This window comes from Schistocerca nitens, chromosome 6 (genome assembly GCF_023898315.1).
Source record: "Schistocerca nitens isolate TAMUIC-IGC-003100 chromosome 6, iqSchNite1.1, whole genome shotgun sequence".
Classification (NCBI taxonomy): Eukaryota; Metazoa; Arthropoda; class Insecta; order Orthoptera; family Acrididae; genus Schistocerca; species Schistocerca nitens.
Genome location: NC_064619.1, coordinates 553,036,925 through 553,058,070, shown reverse-complemented (window position 1 = coordinate 553,058,070; position 21,146 = coordinate 553,036,925). Strand labels below are relative to the sequence as shown.

Below are 21,146 nucleotides of genomic sequence, written 5' to 3'. Positions count from 1 at the left end.
TGCTTGTTATGTGTGTCAAGTGTTATGTAACTCGTTTAAATAAACTAGAAAGTTACTAAGCTATACTTATAAGTGTACCATACTGCGCAGACCAAAGCATGCCAGGTAATATGAACTCACAGCTCTTGCATTCGTGTTGTAATGTGAAACATTATTTAATTAAAAATCATCTGGTGATCTGAACAAGACATTAATAAACTAACTAACTAATACTCGAATAAATGTCAATCAATTAACAGTCTGATATATCTTATTGCGTATTACTCTATCTTGTCTACATATCTCCATTTGAGTTCTATAATTTTGAAAATTTAATCCCAAGATTAATAGCAATTCCATCCACAGGTCAAGTACATATTTGACAAGCTGTGAAATCTGGTAAACGTCTACAAAAAAAAGGGGTGAGAACATGCCTACGTGTTGCATAGTCATGCAGAAACAAGAAGGGACGTCGTTTCGAAATAATAATGCGTTCTTGCTGTTTCATTCTCAGCAACCGATTCTGTCAAATGAAACTAATTGGCAGAGGAATCATGGTCAAGAATTCAAATTGTAGAGGGAACATTGAAAGAGATACTAAACCCCGAACATTTAGTAAAATCTTCGCTGTCTTACACAAGAATATCAACACTAAACTGTTGTTGGTGATATACTTAAATTATCATTACATAGGCTTCCTTAGCCAGAGTCAGTGAACACGAAAATATTTAATGCACACAAGGGATTGACTAATTCTATCAGTAATTTAGGCCCTAGCAATGAATCTGAAAAAGAGGAGAAGGAAAATCACATAATATCTTTCGATGAAAGGGTTTGAGAGTGATAATAAACTTAATATTTCGGTGACTCTGTAGTTTCTTAGAAAAGGCAGATGGAGTTTGAAAGCATTAAAAAACAATTATATTACTTAAAACCCGAAAATTAATGTGCATTCCAACGACGACTCTGAGGTGGAAAATCACTAAATGAAGCGGAGTTTCTTAATAATCTCGCATCAGCCTCTATGAACTGCTTTGCAACCTGACTATGACGATCACAATGTTTGTCTGCAACAAAAAAGTAAGAATCCTAAAGAACTGAGGAATCACTCACGAATATAAGACAGTGAAACCTATTTTGAACTTGATTTATAATAATCTTGCTTGTCCTAAAAGGAGAGAGCTGTAAACGCCAGCGTAAAGGGAGCAGAGTGGAGGCACCCTGACTCCGTGGTCTGAATTTCTGCGCTAAGATTGGTCAGCTGAAGACACGGATACTTAACCCCACATGTCTCCGCCACTTGAGAGCACAGCCGCAACTCTTGCAAACATCTCATAACTGTGACTTAGAAAAAATGCAGCTTACTTCTTTCTTCCCACCAACGAGAACGCATCCATCAATCCACTTAACAGTTACCAGCCATTACTGTATGTGTGAAAATGTTAAAGAAGAATGTCCACAAGGCTTTTCGTTAGCAACGCTGCATCTACTGTATGTTATATAGAGCCAGCTTTTTTGTCATATTTGCTAAGAATGAAAGGGTAAGCTTATCTGTTCAAGTACTTCTGCGATAATCTCCTTGTGCCGAACACTAGCTAACCGTGTTCTGTCTTCTGGGAAAAAGGCTTTTTACCTCGGCTATCCCACTGACAATGCTATCAACAACAGAATGGCCCCTCTGCTAGCTCACCATCCACATCTCATCTCTATTTTCTAGGACGCTATACCAGCACTCCTTCTCCCCATGTATCGGCAAGGGCACAGTGTTCCCACGGGTCCCCATGGCTTGTTTCACTGAGCCTCGTTACAAATCGTCGGTCTCACATTCACGTCTCTCTTACAAACCTCATATATAGAGCAAATTCATGTACCCAGTAGCGTGTTATATTACAGAAGGTTGAGAAGAGGAAGTGAAATCAGCTGTACATTCACAGCAATATCCAGACTCCTGGTAAACTAACTCAGCTCCCTTCCGATTCCGTAACTATGGGCTAAATAACTGAAAGGCGACGAGCTGAAGGACTTGCCTTCTTTCAGCTTCCATGGTACTACAGGGAGCCGCAAAGAGTAAAAACTGTAGCAAAAGACGGAGAATCTTCTCTCTTGCTTTTGTTCTCTAACACAGGAATTTTAGTGCTTAGGATTGGATTGTATAGGTTTGGCCAGCTTGTAGAAATTTTGTACCTGGGACTAGGAAAATCATGCATGAACCACTTGGAGAAAAAAAAAATTTCTTCCACCACTACAGATCAAATTAAGATTAATGAAGCAGTATGTAGGATGTTCCATAAGATGCATTCTATTTCAAACACCTTCATAAGAAATTTCCATTCATCAGTGAAGAAAAACTGATAGTTTCAATATTTGTTGATACTCAGATTCAGAAATAGATGCACTAGCATGAACTTGCGACTGCAATAAATTTTGGTGGAAAAGATACTATTATTATTTCAGGTCCGTTTCTGAAAACTTTCTAGGGAATAAAAAACATTTAATTCATAAGAACGTAAAACATTGTATAGAATTGTCAGGAAGCTGGTTTGCTACTTAAGTTCGACAGTCCACTTCCTACATTCATGTATTTAGTACTTCCCTCTGATTTAGAGATATTATAGTGAAGAACAAAGATTAAGGAGATTGAGAAGAGGTACCATGGAAGATGGAATGAAAGTTGGAGGTCTCCTGTTGTTGAAGAGGGACAGCAAGGATGAACATCTTAATGAGGAAAACAAAAAGAGAAAGTTTCAGAACTGCGTGTTGAATACTCATAATGTATCTAAGACAACTGTCTTTCACATATGTGTATGTAATATGTGAATGTAATAGCTATAATTGCAGTGACCATGACTGAATTTTGTTGTGAGATTAGTGTTAAAACATCTTACATCGCTGGAAAATGAGTCGGGGGTTTCATGAAAGGTCCTGACCTGATACAACAAGATGAACCAATTTTTCAGAATTCGCGTTAAAGTTTGATTCTAGATAACTTTTTATTGAAAAACCATCAAAGAAGATTTAAAAAACTGTTGACTTTTTTTATAGCCCAACACACGTTTCAGTACAGATTTTTCTAGACTTATTTGGAGGTTTATTTTCCTGGTTGGTGATACGTTTTCGGTAATAGCACATATGAACCACACACTCAGTTATCATTTTGCTTCAGTGTCACAAGTACGCTCTTGGAATTATTTTCAAGTTCTCTTCTCTGCAATTTGCATTCGACCTCATTCCTTTTTTTATATTCACAAGAACTAGGCCTACCACATCAGTTCCTCTGCCTGTCACATACTGGAACTGAATTGGATTTTTGTTACCAGTTGTGAATGAACAGAACGTGCATTTTTCCCAAATGAGATTCTACATTTTTACAAAATAACCTTTACTAGTTACTACAAGAGTCGATGGCCTTGTGTGAACTAAAAATGTCCTGCTATTACCTAGTTGTACAGTAACGCAGAAAACCGATTGTTAACAGTTTTCTGGTTATCATAATGTGTGTGAGAAGTAGGAGAAAAATTAAGACAGGTCGCGCATCTGCTGTTTATTTATCTATTGAAAAATTATATGTGGCATTATTGTTAGTGTTAATGTATGACTACATATTGTAATAATAGTTTCAAACAATGACGTACATGTGTACTCTATTACGCGTGCCAGTTGATTACTTTCAAGACAGTCCACGAAATTTTAGACACATTGTATAAGACAAGAGCATAAAGCTAGGCTATCGACACGTGCGTGAGATTTTTCTGAAGTCGTTTATAAAAATCTGCGATTCCAGTCTGAGGAGCAAAACCAAAATGTTTTGTCTAGATCTCAAACAAACAGAAACAGTGCTTACGTTTCCATTATCAGTCACTTGTCGCAGAACATACGACTCCACATCCCCGTTCTTGTTATCCAGAAGAGGTGACAGTGATAACTGTGATGCAAGACATCAGCCTTCTCACTGAACACGTTAGTAGCCTTGTCATCCTCTTGAAGTCCCTATTGTGCGTAAGTTCTCTCCTTGAGATCAGCTGTTGACGTAACGTTCACGCCAACGACGGCAACATTTGGGCACTTCAGAGACAATGAAATTTTCAGTGGTCGTATTGAGCCTACTGGCTCCAGATTTTGTTTCGGCGAATTCTCTTAGGCTTTGGCCCAGAAGACAGGGGGTACCGAAACCACCACAACGGAGTACCCCGGCAGCTGTCTCTCCTATTAGAAAGGTCCCACGGGTGTGGAGCTTCCATCATTAGCTCCAGCTGGGCGCTGACGGCTGCACACTACATCGACGGCATCTCGGCATCTCTGTTGACCGTGCGTGCCGGCTCCACGTACAGAAATAGTGGCGGGACTGTGCTCGCTGTAGCACAGGCTATCAAACACAGACTGTATTCCATTGCCGACTATGACATTGCGGTGGTGCAGGTGAGGTCACTCTTTTGCTGTCCACTGAGGTATTTATAAATGAGCCTTGTCAGTACATAGGAACCCATTTTAGTGAACAACTAACACCGTTCCTTTCTATTGATTATCGATACACATAGCCTTTGTCGCGGTATTATGTTATTGGGGTTATTAGGTACTATTTGTAAAGTTTTCATTGCTTTTGATGTTTTTATGGTGCATATTCTATCCTCCGTTCTCAATACATTGAACATTATTTGAAGGTCGTAATTGATAATCTTGTCACGAGACGTTTGAAAGTTGTTTGCATATTTATTCTGATTTAATTATACTGCCTTGTTTTGACCCAGATTTCCGTCTTTTACAATTGACACGTATATAAACTTATAATAAATAAGGAAATACATTCAACACTTTCTGGTCGTATAGCGTAATGCGCAGTGCACTAGCTGGCAAGACAAGTACCTTTAAGAGCCGATTACATGGTTTCACCTCATAAGCTTTTACTGTCTATGTCTTTAAAACACTCATTGATGAGGAAAATTGTTGTAGGAGCGTACTCCGGTACATACCAGCGTTAAACCATTTCAGAGTCAAGAACGCTACTTCTTTCGTTTTCTGCTTTTTTTTTGCAATGGTATACCATTATATCCATGACATAAAACACAATGCTATGTTTTTTCTGCCCGTAGCTACTTCTACCACTAAATCTAAATTTTACGCTAACAAACTGAACTTCCTTCCGGTAAGACTATTCCATACATAACTCCCTCACCTGCTCTCTCTAAATTGTCAATATATAGTACCTTACCTGTTAATTTCGCACTACACGAACTACTCAGAAAACTCAGTTTCCTATAATATTACATACGACAGCTCTGGTTTTGTTATCGTTAGTCTTTTATCTCCAAACAGTGTTGTGCTGTGAGCCTGAATGAAGAGGATCTTTATTCAGAGTCAGCATTGAAGGAATTCGTCTCTTTTATCAAATAGGAATTTCTTCTAATTTATTAATATACTATTCGTATCTTTCCACCCTACCACTAGTTGTGTGAAACAATTGTTTTCTAGTTATTTCTTTCACAATATTTTAAGGACTTACAGATTGAAATTCTGCTAAATTTTATCTCTTTCAACTTAATTTGTCTTAACTAAAAATACAAGCCAGTTATGAGGTACACTGGATTCTTTAGGTTTTTCAATATTTAATTTGAGCAGATGGACGGTAATTAGGAAACACCGAAACCACGATACATGTCATGCCAAATACTGTGTAAGAAATCCGCCCGTATTCCCCTAATGGATATATACAGGTGCTGTGTGATTTCCAAGGGAATCTTATACCATTTTCCCTGCAAAATAGAGGCACTTTCAGGTAAAGGTGACAGAGGTGGATAGCAAACTTCAACAGTACCCCATGAAGGCTCAATAATATTAAGATCTGGTGACAGTTGTCAACAGAGAGATGCGAAATTTTGCCCTCATGCTTACAAATCCATTCTTGGTCGATGTGATCTGTGGAAACAGGGGCTTGTTCCCTTGGAACATAACCTCGAGTAGCAGAAAACCATTTATCATGCGATGAAACTCATTAGCGAAAATGGTCACATAATCCGCGGCGGTAATGCCATCTTGCTGAGTAATCATGGAGGTCCTGAAATACGTCGTTATTTCTGCCCATATCACCACCCAGCGCCTTCCGTGTTCCACTCCGGGGAAGTGAACTCGGCGGGAAGTTGGCAAAAGCTTTTAACAAATCTCACACGAAGAAATGAGTTTCTTTTATTGATTCTTAGTTCAGGTTGTATCGTTTCGGCATTTCGATCACACAAGTGTGTTTTTAGAATTGCAGTTTTCCCTTCAATTCCCAGAATATTGAGCTCCCTTCTTGTTGCTTTATTGCGGACAGAGTCCGCGAAAGTGACATTTAGTTGTGCAGATGTTCTTGCAGTTGTCCTCCTCTTGCTTTTCGTCGCATTGCTTTTCATACCAGCTTCCCACGATCAATCAACACACTCAATCGTCGGCATTATGAGTCAAAGGGCGATGTTTTTCCACTTTCACCGTATGCAGTACTGATAGTCGTTAGCGTACTTCTTGAAACACCGAACACTTTGGCTATCTTGATTGCGGAAACACCTCCCATACGAACTCCAACAATGTACCCACGTTAGGATTCATTTAACTTCGACGTAAGGTACTTACAACTGTACAGAACACTATTCTGACCACAACTGACACTTGTACCACACTGAGGACATCGCACATGTGTCAATAGTGGCCAAATAAAACAGCGCAACATCGAGGCTTGGTTAGCATCTGCATTTATGTTGAAGCATGAATGTCTCACGGTGTCTCTAGATTTTCGTAAACCACTGTGCTTTCTCCAAGAATGGTTACATTGTCCCATATAATTTCTGTATATTACGTTGTTACACGCAATTGTACTACAGTAGAACTCTCACCTGAGTCCCATATTTAGAAATGTCTACGTAGTCGTCTCGCCAACAGATGGTAATTAGCATGACGATTCAAATAAGTAGTGAAGTACTGAAACGTCCCCTTAGAAAAATTATACAAGACTGTGCCTAAACTGACACACAATATTTTGGGCGCAACGCAATCTGACTTTCACTAATCCCTACAAAAGAATGGCCCCGACTAACATTAACCTATACGTTTCACAAATCACTTACCTCACAAAAATCTTCGTTACTCGAACTACTGCAATACAGCGAGCGCCACTACTGCCAACTAAATAAAAGATTCAAACTACTGAAGGCACTAACTGCTGATAGGCATAGTTAGCAAATGAAAGATTTTGATAGAGAACAAACAATGTATTTACCTCAATAGTGTTCAACAATGATAATATATATACAGCAGTTCATGACATCCATTCTTACAAATCTACTGTTTCTGATGGACACACGTCCAGATCATCCGCTCTCAAAAATGCACCATCTCACTTCCCCACATCCACCACTGCTGGCGGCTCATCTCCAACTGCGCAACGCTACGCGCTGTTAACACCCGACAGCCCAACACTACAATAGCCAACAACAATGCAAACCAGCCAAAGACTGCACACAGCACAGCCAGTGATTTTCATACAGAGCGCAACGTGGCGTTACCGATATAAAAACCTAAACAGCCTACTTACACAGCCCCCATGCTCCCCACAAAAAATTTTACAAATTGTTTTGGGCAGTGGCCAATAATTATTTGATAAAATTTTTCATAATTACAATAAAAAAAGACATCAAATGCACACACTTATCGATACAATGTTGGTCAAAAGATAAAATTTTCTCACAGTCCATAAAGACAATCCTGATCATCCATCATAGCAAAGATGCAGTTCCTTTTCTCAATGTCTGTGCAGTAAAAGACAATGCACATGGAAGTAGTGGATTCCAATGCAGTCTTGAAGAAGTAGTGTTGTCCTTCCAACAGAAAGACAGTGCTGACTCTTGACATGCAGACAGGTAATGGGCCACAAGAGATCAAACCCATCGCAGAGTCAGTCGTAGTTTTGAAGAATATTGGTAGGTAGGTCATCACAGAGCAGACCCACTGTAAACCTGGTAGAGAATACGGTATTGGTGGGCTATCAGAGGTGCAGACCCAGTGCAGTCCATGTAAAATAATGGTATTCGTGGGCCATCGAAGGTGTGGACCCACTATAGTCCTTGTAGAGATGGCTAGCAGCCATCCGTTGCGACTGTGCAGGTGCACAATCACCATAGAAGTGTCTTGTGGACAATATAGCAAGTCCATGAACCACCACTTGTGCACTCACAAATTTTTTTTTTGAAATGTCCTTAGAACCAGCAATGCTGTTATCCAGTCCCTTGCTGAATTATTAACACACGTGCAAACACTATCAATCCCAACTTCTCACATATTGTGCATATACTATGACCAACAGCAACGTGTGCAGTGAAATGTAACTTACAAGTTACTTAATTTGGTGAACTGGTGTCAATTACCATTTTATAACGTAAGAATACAATAACAAAGGTACAAACTACATCATTAAAGATCATAATAGTACAGATTACATTTGTAGTAATACGGGCTTTACAAAAGGATTGAACTAACATATACATCAGTGTTACAGGAATTATGACATAAGTAAATACATAAAAGATCAGAATAACTTTTGAAACATCAACTTCACACATGAGCATTAAAACAAAACAGAATAAATAATGTCTAAACATCTTTACAAAGTAAATAACATATTATTAATGCCAATTATATTTGAGGATAACAGTATTCCTCATCATAGTGAATGTAGCTTAGTATTAGGAGAGAAAAAAATTCTATGAAACAATACACAGAGACAGAAAGAAAACAAATACACAAGGGTACACAAACACATAGTGGGATAACACAAAAGGAAAGGACAGGGTTTGTTTTCAGTGTAACATTTGGTACTGCAGTTCAACCCAATACTTCATTCAATAGATTGTCCCTCTTATTTCGACATTTGCTCCAGCCAAAAAAAATCCTATCCAAGCATGCTTTCTGTATTTATATGTTCACATATTTCTTACCTCACTATTTATTTTCCATTACCTTACCTCATCATTTATTTCCGAGAAAATTCTACCTAAACCTAATGTCCCTAGACCCTACTTTTTTGTTCATATCCTCTTTCAAAATACTTTTTTTGTCCAAACCATTTTCTTATAGCTTCTCAATGTAATTCTTCTAATTCGTCACAACTCGTTCTCTCATATAGCCTACCACATCTTAAGCTAACTGAAATCTACTGAGCTCAGATGCTAAACTAAGGAACGAGGCAATGCAGCAGCACAAAACAATTAACGCAAACAGCAATGACAAAAAATGCAAATTGGCAAAGGAAGCAGCAAAAAATATAAATTAGCAAAGCAATTGCAATATTACAACTAATATAAGGCAATGTGCAGCAAATAAGAAAAATAAATCAGTAGTAACACTGGCTTAACAGAGTAATACAAAGTGAAATTCAGTAGCACTATGCCTGGCAAACAGCAGCAGGAAGTGCAATAACTTATATCTAAACATTACAAAGCTCAAGCAGAAAAAATATTACTGTAAGGATGGCCATTTCTAATACCTATGTCACATCTTAACACTAGAGTGATGCATCACGAGAACTTACTGTAGCAGACAAGTTACCAAATCGTAAAAAAATTATTTATGCAGTTCCTGTGAAGGAAAATGATTATTTGTGCTCTCTTTTCTAAGAAAGTGCATCATAAACGTATTCTTTACTTGGGCTGTAGACAGAAAATAGTGATATTAGTACATCTATTAAATTTTATTTTAACCAATGCTACAGTCCAACTAGAAACTAGATATTAAACAAAATGAGCAAACTCTCAACTAGAAAGGCAATAGATGTAAAATATTTCTCATCATTTCATTAGGCATTTTAGTAAATATCATAAATTAAGAACTCCACAGTGTAATCATACGTTTTCAAGTTTGAGCGTGTTGTATTTGCGATGCTTTCTACAAAGAAATGTCAATAGCGAGGATAATGACCTCTATTTTTCTCCACCTGTACCTCTGAAAGGCACACACTAATGGTTTTTTTCCAGGTGACTGTCGCACAGCTGGGTGCCCACGACGCATTACATGACGGTCACTTTACTTTCTTACCGAAACCAGTTTGCACTACAGTGACAGTCTCATATAAAAAAATTTCACAGGTCGAGAATTTGCGTTGCAAATGTGTAGAAACAAAGTCCTATAAATATAACAGTGTCCAAAATATTTTCGCCGGCATTGTGATACATTCACGCATTTACACACATTTCATAACTCTTAAAGTACGATTCTTGGTTTCCAACATCCTTTTTCACAAATCAGAGTCCTTAACCACTACTCATTATGCCTTACCTTATTACACATATACATATTCGTCGACACTTCTTCAATATTTCATCATAATAAATACGTAGCATAATCAAATTCCTCATATAGCATCAGCTTATTGATCATAAACATACCTCAACATTATAATACACATTGTCATCATAATAATAACATCATAAAAACCCAGTCAAATCCCAAAAACGTCGTAGCTTCCTCCAATAATTACAAAACCTAAAGATAATTCTCTGGTCATTTCAGTAGTGTCATCTACCTCAAACGTACTTTAAAAACCATGATCCCATTCCAAATACATCATTCAAAGCTCTCATAGTATCACAATGGTTCCGAAAAAATATGAACAGTTCACAAAGTACAGACAAAATACAATTTCATAAGTGTGAAGTTATCCACCTATGTAATTGCGTAAACATGTGTCACTAACGTAGTAAAATAAATGTTTGTTTCTCTGTCAAATAATCAGATAGCTGTCTAATTCTGTGTTAGTGAAATATGGTACCGATGTGTAAAGTTGTATAAGCAAATACCATATTAGCTAGGGCTTCATGTGCTTCCCAAACACATGGTACACAAAGTAAGCGTGTACCCCCCTGAGGATTAATGTAATTATACCATCAGGTGTTACAGATTACAGCAATGGAATGAAATGTATCATGGAAAACTTTCTATGTAATTCAAAAATCTTTAAAAATAAATGTTTTAAGTGCAAAATTAATCACTCAAATGCGTGTCCTTTAGCGCTAAATGTGCGTCTTGCTGTAAGATAATTCTATAGAAGTGTCGTAGTTATCGTCCTCTGTAAGCAAAGTTCTGCTGAAGTCAATGTACTTACCTCATCATAAACGAAAGTGAAATGCTTTGCGTATAGATGTCGTAGTTATTACGTACCTTACCATGATCAAGAAAGTGCTATAATGTAACGTATTGTTGTGCTACGAAAAAGGCTGTCTCATTGTAGCTATACCACAAAAGTTACTACTAAAACATGTTTTACTTTCCAGAAAAATACATAAAAACTGTGCAGATATAAAACAGATACACCGCAAAAGCAGGAATTTAAATTGTGTCACACATTAGTAGCATCGTGTTATAATCGTGTAGCTGTCAAAGAAACCAAATACTGAGTCATCTTTAATCTCACAGAAAGTACTTCAAATAAAGAATGTTTTTTCAACTAAACCAAAATGTTGCATTAAAATCTCATTAGCAGTATATATTCTAAGTATGTAAGCCTTATAGTGATTACGTAATTGTGCAATTAGCAAGCAAGAATGTACACACACAATAAGACCGTGTCCTCTGTTCACTATAACAATGCATTCATAATTTCTGTTTAAATAAGTTCTCTTGGTTCTTGACTGGATATTTAACTTCAAACATTGTTGCATGTTAACAGATTCTAAGTCTGACACAGCATACTAGTAATGTAAAGTGAAAAAGTTTATAGAAAGACTAAGTTAAAAAGTAGATTATCATTCAATAAACGGTTTTACATGTGAAATGTGGTGTAAACCTTTCCTCTTCCTACTATGCAGAGCTCCAGCTTCAACGGAATTATCATGTGGTATATGGTACATCGGTAAAGAATGCTCAAATTTTTCTCAAGGTTAGCGTCTATGTTATTTTTCTCTGAGCCAGCCGGCGCATGTGGCTGCCTGCGGTGTGAGTCATTGTCTGCTATCTCTTTGTTGGTGTGCGCCGTTATTGGGATTTGGAGACCTAACTTCTACAAATTCACCTTGTCAAGAGAGCCCTGCCCTGTTTGAATCCCGCCAGTTATGATGCAATTCAGGTCTGTCGTTACGATCATATCGTCTGTCGTCATGTCGGTAGATTCCATAGTTTCTTTCTTGTCGGTCACGTGGTGGAGAATTTCTCCCTGAATCGTAACTGCGCGCTGGACCGTTGCGTCTAAAGTTATTCTGTCTCCCTTGATAATAATTATTTTGGTTGCCATATTGTCTGTTTCGCTGATTGTCTCTGTGATAGTCACTACCGCGGAGAGGTAATCTTTCCCTGTAATTATTACTACTCTGCCAACGATTGTCGTATGGGTGGTGTCTGGTTTGGTCTCGATTTGTGTTGTGAGAATAGCATTGTCGTGTCCAGTTATTATTTCTTTCATCGCGGAATTGCGACGGATGTGACCTGTAATTGTTGTGTTCCTGTTTTCGCGTTTCGCGATTGTCAGTGTCAATTTCTAATTCTTGTAAGAGTCCCTGAAAAGCTTTAATGTCGTCTTTGCAACGTCCTGCTAAAATAATATGTCATAAATGTTCAGGTAATTTGATTAATCAAATGCGGATGAGTTCTGAGGGGCTGTATGGGATTGACAGGAACTGATTCTTGTGCAACATGTCTTCAAAATATTACACAAGACAGGAAAATTGAGATTGTTCGAAATGTTTCATCATTATGATGCTATGTTTTACTCGGTCTTGTGTAGCTTGAGACCAATATGCTGAGAGGAAGGCATGATAAAATTCTCCTTCACTGTGGCAATCGTGAATGACCGATCGCATACTTACAGCTGGTTCATTCTCTAAATAGCCACACATAAATTCTAATCTGTGCTCTAATGACCATTTGGTCATTGTGAGAATTGTTGAAGCCACGCTTGTGGATGAATGTCGTTGCCAGAAATCTTAAATGTTTTGAATTTGCGTGTAGTAATGAACAGCTTATAGTCAAAATCATCGTGTCGGCGAGTCGCATGTCGGTCATTGTTACGTCGTTTCGGCGGTTCCATTTCAAAATTCGGTGCACCTTGCCAATTTCTTTCATAATTTCCGAAATGCGCTGTGTTATCATTTAGTGGCTGTTCCGTATTTCTATGTCCCTCGTCCCGTATTGGAGGGCGAGTTTCCTCTAAAATATGTAATTCTTGTATTACCTGTGTCAGCAGATCTTGTACTTCCGGGATTTCTCTTTGGTGTTGCGTATTAATTTGATTCTGATTTTGTTTGAATTTCCTAATTTGTTCACACTCTTCTGTGTCATTAAAGACTACCGGTTTTGTGTCATTCAGATTATCATCTACCTTCGTAGATAAATTATTTAGCTGATCCGAATGTTTAACTACTTTCTCTGATGATGAACTAATTTCCTCCCTGTGTCTTTCTGAACCAATTTTCAGAATATCTACTGTATCCTTTAAGTTTTACTGAGTTTTTGCAAGTAGCGTAACCGAATCGGTAGATGCAACTGAGTCAATTTTAGCTTGCAAGGTGTCGTGATTTTCATGAACAATAGTTTGCAGTTCGTTTGTGGCTGCTTCGTGATTCTGTAATGCATTTTCATGACGCAAAAAAATAGGTTGGAAATGCTCACAGATTTGTGTTTTTACGTCATTACAGACTTTTTGACATTTCGATTCAAAGTTATGTAACTCAGTAGTTAAATCTTCACGTGTTTGTTCAAGCGTGATGTTTAACTTCCGAAGATTTTGTTCCATTGTGTCTAACTTTTGAAGCTTTTGCTGTATTTGTCTCTGATTTTGTTCCATTGTGTCTAACTTTTGAAGCTTTTGCTGAGTTTGTCTCTGATTTTGTTCCATTTGCTGCATTAATTGCAATAATAATGTATTAGTGTCTGGAATCTGTTCCTCTATGGTCTTTGGCAGTGCATTTTCACCGGCAATATTCACATTTTGACAAGTAGAAAATGCGTCTTGACTCATTTGAGAAAACGGTGAGGACCCAAAACCTGAATCTGCAGGATTTTCGAGATTGTGTCCTGTCATTTCGGATTCCTGAGGCGAGCTGTTGCCGACCGATCGATCGATAATGCTTCCCTCTGCACTAATTGTTTCACTGTCCACGCCATTGTTTGACGCCCGCTCCATTTCCCTATGCACAGTTACCAAATTACTACTTTGAATGTCTGATAATTCATGACAGAGTGGTGCTGATAAGCTACACTCGTCATCACTATTATTTCTCAGTTTACTTTGGAGCCCAGTATTACGTTTTTCACACGCCATGGTTGTCACAATATTTCACACGACAACACAGAAAAGCACAATTTGAAGAGCAAAAATAAGCGAACACATTAACATAGCACTGAAAATAATATCTAGTTAATTGCAAGCGCAGCTGCGAAATACTTGGTGCAAATCTACATGCATGCCACAACTGTTTTACTGCACAATAATGCAAGACTGCTACTACAAAGGAGATTCTCTCTACAATTACGCGCTAGCAATAAACAAAAGCTACACTAATTAAACTACAAGAAAAAATCAGAAGATTTCAGTGAGGAATCCTCGGCTAAGGGTCGACATATGCAACGTCCCCCTAGAAAAATTGTACAAGACTGTGCTTAAACTGACACACAATATTTTTGGCGCAATACAATCTGACTTTCACTAATCCCTACAAAAGAATGGCCCTGACTAACATTAACCTATACGTTTCACAAATCACTTACCTCACAAAAATCTTCGTTACTCGAACTACTGCAATACAGCGAGCGCCACTACTGCCAACTAAATAAAAGATTCAAACTACTGAAGGCACTAACTGCTGATAGGCATAGTTAGCAAATGAAAGATTTTGATAGAGAACAAACAATGTATTTACCTCAATAGTGTTCAACAATGATAATATATATACAGCAGTTCATGACATCCATTCTTACAAATCTACTGTTTCTGATGGACACACGTCCAGATCATCCGCTCTCAAAAATGCACCATCTCACTTCCCCACATCCACCACTGCTGGCGGCTCATCTCCAACTGCGCAACGCTACGCGCTGTTAACACCCGACAGCCCAACACTAAAATAGCCAACAACAATGCAAACCAGCCAAAGACTGCACACAGCACAGCCAGTGATTACATACAGAGCGCTACGTGGCGATACCGATATAAAAACCTAAACAGCTTACTTACAGTACTAAGAACCTAATTGAGAACAGAATATTATAGAATTTAAGTCAACTAAAGTGTGTTGTCTACCTTCACAGCCCGCTGAGTCATTCCCGCTGGGCTCTGATTTGCAGCCCGTGGGCCTTCCAGACGCCGGATATGATCCTCCGAACGGCCTCGCCGTTACTGTGACGGGCTGGGGAACGACAGCGTCCGGTGGAACTTCTGCATCCGCACTGATGAAGGTGGACATTAATATTATTGAACGGTCTACTTGCCGGGAACACATGGGTAGCCTCGTATCGAAGCGGATGGTGTGCGCCGGTGAAGCAGGCAAGTCTGTGTGCAATGGGGACTCGGGAGGTCCACTCGTCAGTGGTACCACACATGTGGGCATCGTGTCCTGGGGAGGCTTCACATGCGAAGGCTATGGCGCAGTTTATACAAACATTGGAGAACTACGTTCGTGTGTCACCAATACTACGGGTGTTTAACAAGAAGGACTGTTCCGCCCCTGACTTTCGAGCTGTAGCATATGTTACACTTTTGTTCATATTAGAGGTGGCACTTTTGTATTGCCATTAATTGTTTTATTCTGAATGTTAAATGTTGCAATTTATTTTCTCTCTGTAATAAATTCATAGTTGGCTCAAATGGTCCAAATGGCTCTGAGCACTATATTTCACTACTGAGGTCATCAGTCGCAAAAAATTCATATTTCTCTCCATTCATGACTTATGGCATTTGTCAGGTTATCCCACACTTGTACAGTTTCCTCTATCGCCAGCCTAGATACACATACCTTACGTCACATGCATTTACTAACACTGTCGAAACTAGAAGCCCATTTCCGGTAAAATATTTTTTCTCGTTGTATGTAGAAGTATTGTTCCGCCTGCCTAACTTTGCTCCTTCCACAGTTTTCCCACAAAGTGATTCATATCGGATTAATCCGGAATCAGGTCAAGGCCGCAGTTGTCTGAGAAACTGAGGATTTTAGATTAATCTTTAAACCGCACTATTTTGCTTGTTATGTGTGTCAAGTGTTATGTAACTCTTTTAAATAGGCTAGAAAGTTACTAAGTTATACGTATATGTACACCACACTTCGCAAACCAAAGCAAAGAAAGTTACTTCCCCTACGCTACTCACAGCTAATGCATACGTACTGTAATGGTAAAAATTAATGACTTTAACGGTTTTCTTTATGATGACAAGATCATCAGGTGATCTGAACAAGAAAACAATAAAATAACTCAAAGATGTCGAAATAAATGTCAGTTAATTAACATTCAGATATTTATTACTGAATTTTACTCTAACTTGTCTACACATCTCTATTTCAGTTCTATAATTCTGAAAATTTTATTTTAAGTTTATTAGTAACTCATCCCTTATGTCACATACATATGTAACAAGCTGTGCCAGCTGATAAACGTTTGTCAAAAAATGTGATGACAACATAGCTACGTGCTGCATAGTCATTTAGAAACACGAGGGTACGTCGTTTCATAATAATACGGGCTTGCTGATTTATTCACATCATGCGATACTGTCCAAATGAAAGAAATTGGCAGAGAAATCACGGTCAAGAACTCAAGTTGTAGAGAGAATATTGTAAGAGGTACTAAAATAGAACATTTAGTAAAATAACGGATGACTTACACAAGAATAACAACACTAAACGGTTAACATGGAGATATTCTCCCTATGGTGCCGCATCCCATTGTAAAATAACTGAGGCTGGGTAAAGCCGACGTTTAGGCCATGGCTACACTGGTCATTTCTGCTTCTACTGTTAGTGGTGTGAGCCCAGATGATGAAACATCGGTCTGATTATTTTTACGTAGTAGAGTTTGTGGAAATTGATTTTACAGTCAGTTATTAAGTATGCTCAGATTATCAGTGGCAATGGCACTTTCAAAGGAACTGAGAAGCGCAGACTATTTCTGGCTGCTAGTTGTCTGTCAGTGACGTTCTGCTGGAGCTTGTTTGTCCGCTGCCGTCTAACACACATCTCATTAATTCAATTAAACAGACACTACCTATTACCCGTATTTGTGCAGCTTGAAGGTAACATTAGTTGTGGTCTCTGTCATGTTGATTAAAGTTTGCTAGGCACGATGGCAGAATGGCCTACGTTATTAGTGACAGATGCTTTTTCATTTCTCTTACACGTCGCAAATTTGTAGAGACAAACATTTACGTCTTGGTCACTATTCGGAAAAATCAAGGAATTTTTAACTTCATCGCGTCCGTACTATGATGCATATGAGCAAATCTTTTGTAGTCTCGTGACGGATGGTTCTACGTAATTGTCGTAAAGAACACAAAGTGGTCTGGTATGATTTTTCCTCCTACATGCCTTCCTTAAAATTTTAGAGTTCGTGTGAAAAGTTGCAGTAAACTGAGTGGGCGGTTTAATGTCGACAGACACGCCAATGATGCTTCAAATGATGAGGGATTCTTTTACTTGTACACTTGCTGTGAGTCTCACAATATCTATTTCCGAGATTTGTTCCTAATTAACACGATAAATTTGTGACCCACAGATATCTTGTACAAAGGCGGTGAGTTTTTTGACACACAGAATTCGACTGCAAGCGGTTACATCCTCCCTTAATACCTAAGCATTTGCGTGTGTTAATGCTTTCAACATATGTTGAATTACTAGTCTGCCGTCCAACAAATGTGACGTGAACTGCTGGATGGGAGCATCATGGGACGAACTGTAGGAGACGAGGCCTTCTCCGACACGTTAGCCTCAGAACCTACAATAATTTCCGAAACTAATATACATTGGCTCTTCTGACTCACGTCTAGTGACGCGTGTACATGTCCTTTGACGCGAGCGACTCACCGCGTTGCTAACAGGTGCAGAAAAAAACGTAAGGATTTCTCCAAGGATTACCTACGATTCAAGTCTTCTGGAGTACGTAGACGAAAGAAGATGTCTCAGCTGTAAATCTTCCACAAAGTTCAATGATAAACACGTTACCCGAGGCACAGCAGTTTTAGCTCACAAAAGTTCGCTTGTTAGCAGCGCAGCCTCACAGTACGTGGTACCTACTGCTTCTGTGAAAAAAATCACTCTAACGTCTGATACTTTGCGCCAGAATACTGCGCACCAACATTTCAAGTTCTCTAATTGATGGGGGTTCCCCGTATAATACACTCTCTTTACGTCAAGCCAAATTATCTGAATACCTTTAATGAGTTAGTTAATTTAATAATAACGACTGATATTCTTTCCACATATTCAAACATTATTACAAGAATCTATTTGTACACAACGTATGAAATAGTTTATTATTTTCAATATTTAGCCACTGCATCGGCCAGCAGGCGGTTGGCCCCTCTATGGTTTCGTGTACCAGCTGCCACCAGCTTGCTCTAGTGTGACTCATGTTCACACGGGCAAATTTCAGGAGCATACACTGCTCCCCTCCTTGCATGTGCAGCTCTGAAGGAGTTACCACTACTCAACATTTCACTTTCTCTATCTTTAGAGAATTACTCGAAAATGACACTGTCATATTACATATGTCCCTCTACTTCTTTACGGGTTATTGAAAGATACACGAGATGAAACACCATCTTAACTCGTATAATAGTTACATTATATTTCTGTAACAGAGTGTACCTAGTGTAAAACTTTCATCATGGTTAACAGTAAAAAAATGTTCATAGTTCCTTTACATCAAGCATCTGAACCCCAAGACAATTTTTTAGTTGATTTACTTCAAACCGCTCTCCCATCCCATTAACAATTAGAAGTTACTTCAATAATTCTATTTCAAAAATAATTACAATACATTTTTTATCTACAAATACCACCACAATACCAAATCTATCTTATACTATCACAGTTATTACCAACTCTCCATCAATTTTTGATAGATTTCATTCATTCATTTCGTATAGGCCATCTTTGGACCACGTTAGTTCCACTGTCTTGCTTTACGTGTTCCGATGTTTGCCCAGTGCTCCCGCATTCGCTTTCGGTGTTGCTCCTTCCTCTCCTGGGCCCAAGCCTTTCTTGTTTATAGCTTTGGCTTTTCCGGAAAATCCTGCCACGCCATAAGTTTCTCCTTGACTGGGACACGCTCCAAGATGTCGTCATGGGTGATCCCCACTTATTTAAGATCTTTCTCCACCTCTGTAGACTAGGACCATTTTGTTTTCTTCTCCTGAAAGTAGGTGATCATACGACTGGCGAGTCTTCCAGAGCCCATTCGGGTCATATGTCAAGGTCATATGTCTATAAAACATAATCCCTCTTTTCTGGATGGTATCGGTTATATTCTCTATGTGGGAATACAGTTCATGGTTATGACGTCTTCTATATTCCCCATTCTGTTTCATGGGACCTAACATGTTTCACAAAATACTCCTTTCCTTGGCCCTCCAGTTTTCGATTAGACCTCTTCTGTTCATTACTAGGCATTCAGAATCGTCCAAGACCTCCGGACGGATAACACTGCTGTAATGCCTTAACTTTACATTGAACGATATTGATCTTTCGTTGTAGATGTTTTGGTTAAATGGAATGCCATTTCCATTTTATTCAAGTGTGATATGGACGCTTCCTTCTCTAAAAAGATGGCTGTTATCCATTCTCCGAGATATATAACCTTTTCAACTCGCTTAATTTGGCCTTGACCCACTACAAGCCCCCTTCGTGGTGAATATATGTTCATTATAAACTCGGCTTTCTCAAATGAAATTTGGAGGTCAGTCTCCTGTGCTTGTACGTTAACCTCATTATTCTGTCTCTCAGCTGTTTCCATGGAGTCAGAAAAAATTGCAAGAACATCTGTAAAAGCGAGACAATCGATTTGAAGATTTTGTTTCTCGTAACCCAGCCTGACACCATTTTTAATTTCTGGGTTTTCCAGTTCGTTGCGCCACTCACAAATCACCTTTTTGAGGGTACAGTTCGAAATTTGGATATTTGTGGTAACATCTTATACAACCAAAATACTGAGGTCATAGGTCCCTAAGATTACACACTTCTTAACCTAACTAAAACTGACTTATGCTAAGGGCGACACACACACCCATGCCCGAGGGAGGACTCGAACCTCCGACGGGGGCAGCCGCACGGACCGTGACAAGGCGCCATAGACCGCGCGGCTACACCGTGCGGCGACACAGTTGAATATCAGAGGTGAGAGCCCATCTCTTTGCTTCACTCCAGTCTTTACTTCAAAAGCTTCTGAAGTTTCTCCTCTAAATTTCACTTTTGAGATTGTGTTGGTTATTGTTTGCTGGATTATCGCTTTGGTCTTCTTGTCTAGGCCAAGTTGTTCTAGAACTCTGATCGGGGTTTTACGATCAATCGAGTGGTATGCCTTTTTGAAATCCACAGAGGTCAGAACAAAATTCTTATTCCTGGACTTCAGGTTCCAAAGGATGCATTTGAGGTTCATTATCTGTTCGATGCATGATCGCCCGTTCCTGAAACCTCCTTTATACTCTCCTAGTGTGGGTCTAGCTGTTCTTCTGTCCTAGTTTGCCGAGCTTTCGACAGAATCTTATATGTTGTTGATATGAGAGACATACCACGATAGTTATTTACATCTGTTCTATCACCTTTCTCATGAAGAGGATGAATTAGAGAAAAATTCCTGCCATATGGGAGTCATTCAGTTTCCCAAATCTGGCTGATAGTTTCTGTTAGTTTATCCTCTGCATACTTCCAAAGCTCAGAATTAATGGAATTTTCCCATGGTGCTTATATTGATTTTCGTGGGTGGTGATGAATTCGGGTGGCCTTCTCCATAGTCGGTAAAGGGAAATGTGGAGTCTGGAGGTTAACAATTCTGAAGAGCTGTAAAGTAATTTGCCATTGTGAACTAGCTTTCCGTTTGAAGCTTTAAAGTGTAGGCTTGGAGGATTGTACTTGGTGAGATTGGCCTTGAAAGATCTGTTGGAGTTTCCTGTATTTGTCTTCTGGAAGTCTTGTTCACTTTGTGCCAACTGTATTTTCTCAAATGTAAGCTTCACT

General features: G+C 38.8%; 1 protein-coding gene across 1 annotated transcript; it reads left to right on the top strand.

The window, feature by feature from the left end:
• The first annotated feature begins 98 nt into the window (after nt 1-98).
• On the top strand, nt 99-15,630 carry LOC126263449 (trypsin alpha-3-like). Its single transcript, XM_049960543.1, has 3 exons — nt 99-105; nt 4,118-4,395; nt 15,235-15,630. The coding sequence occupies exons 1-3, from the start codon at nt 99-101 to the stop codon at nt 15,628-15,630; spliced, it is 681 nt and encodes a 226-aa protein (XP_049816500.1).
• Nucleotides 15,631-21,146: the final 5,516 nt, after the last annotated feature.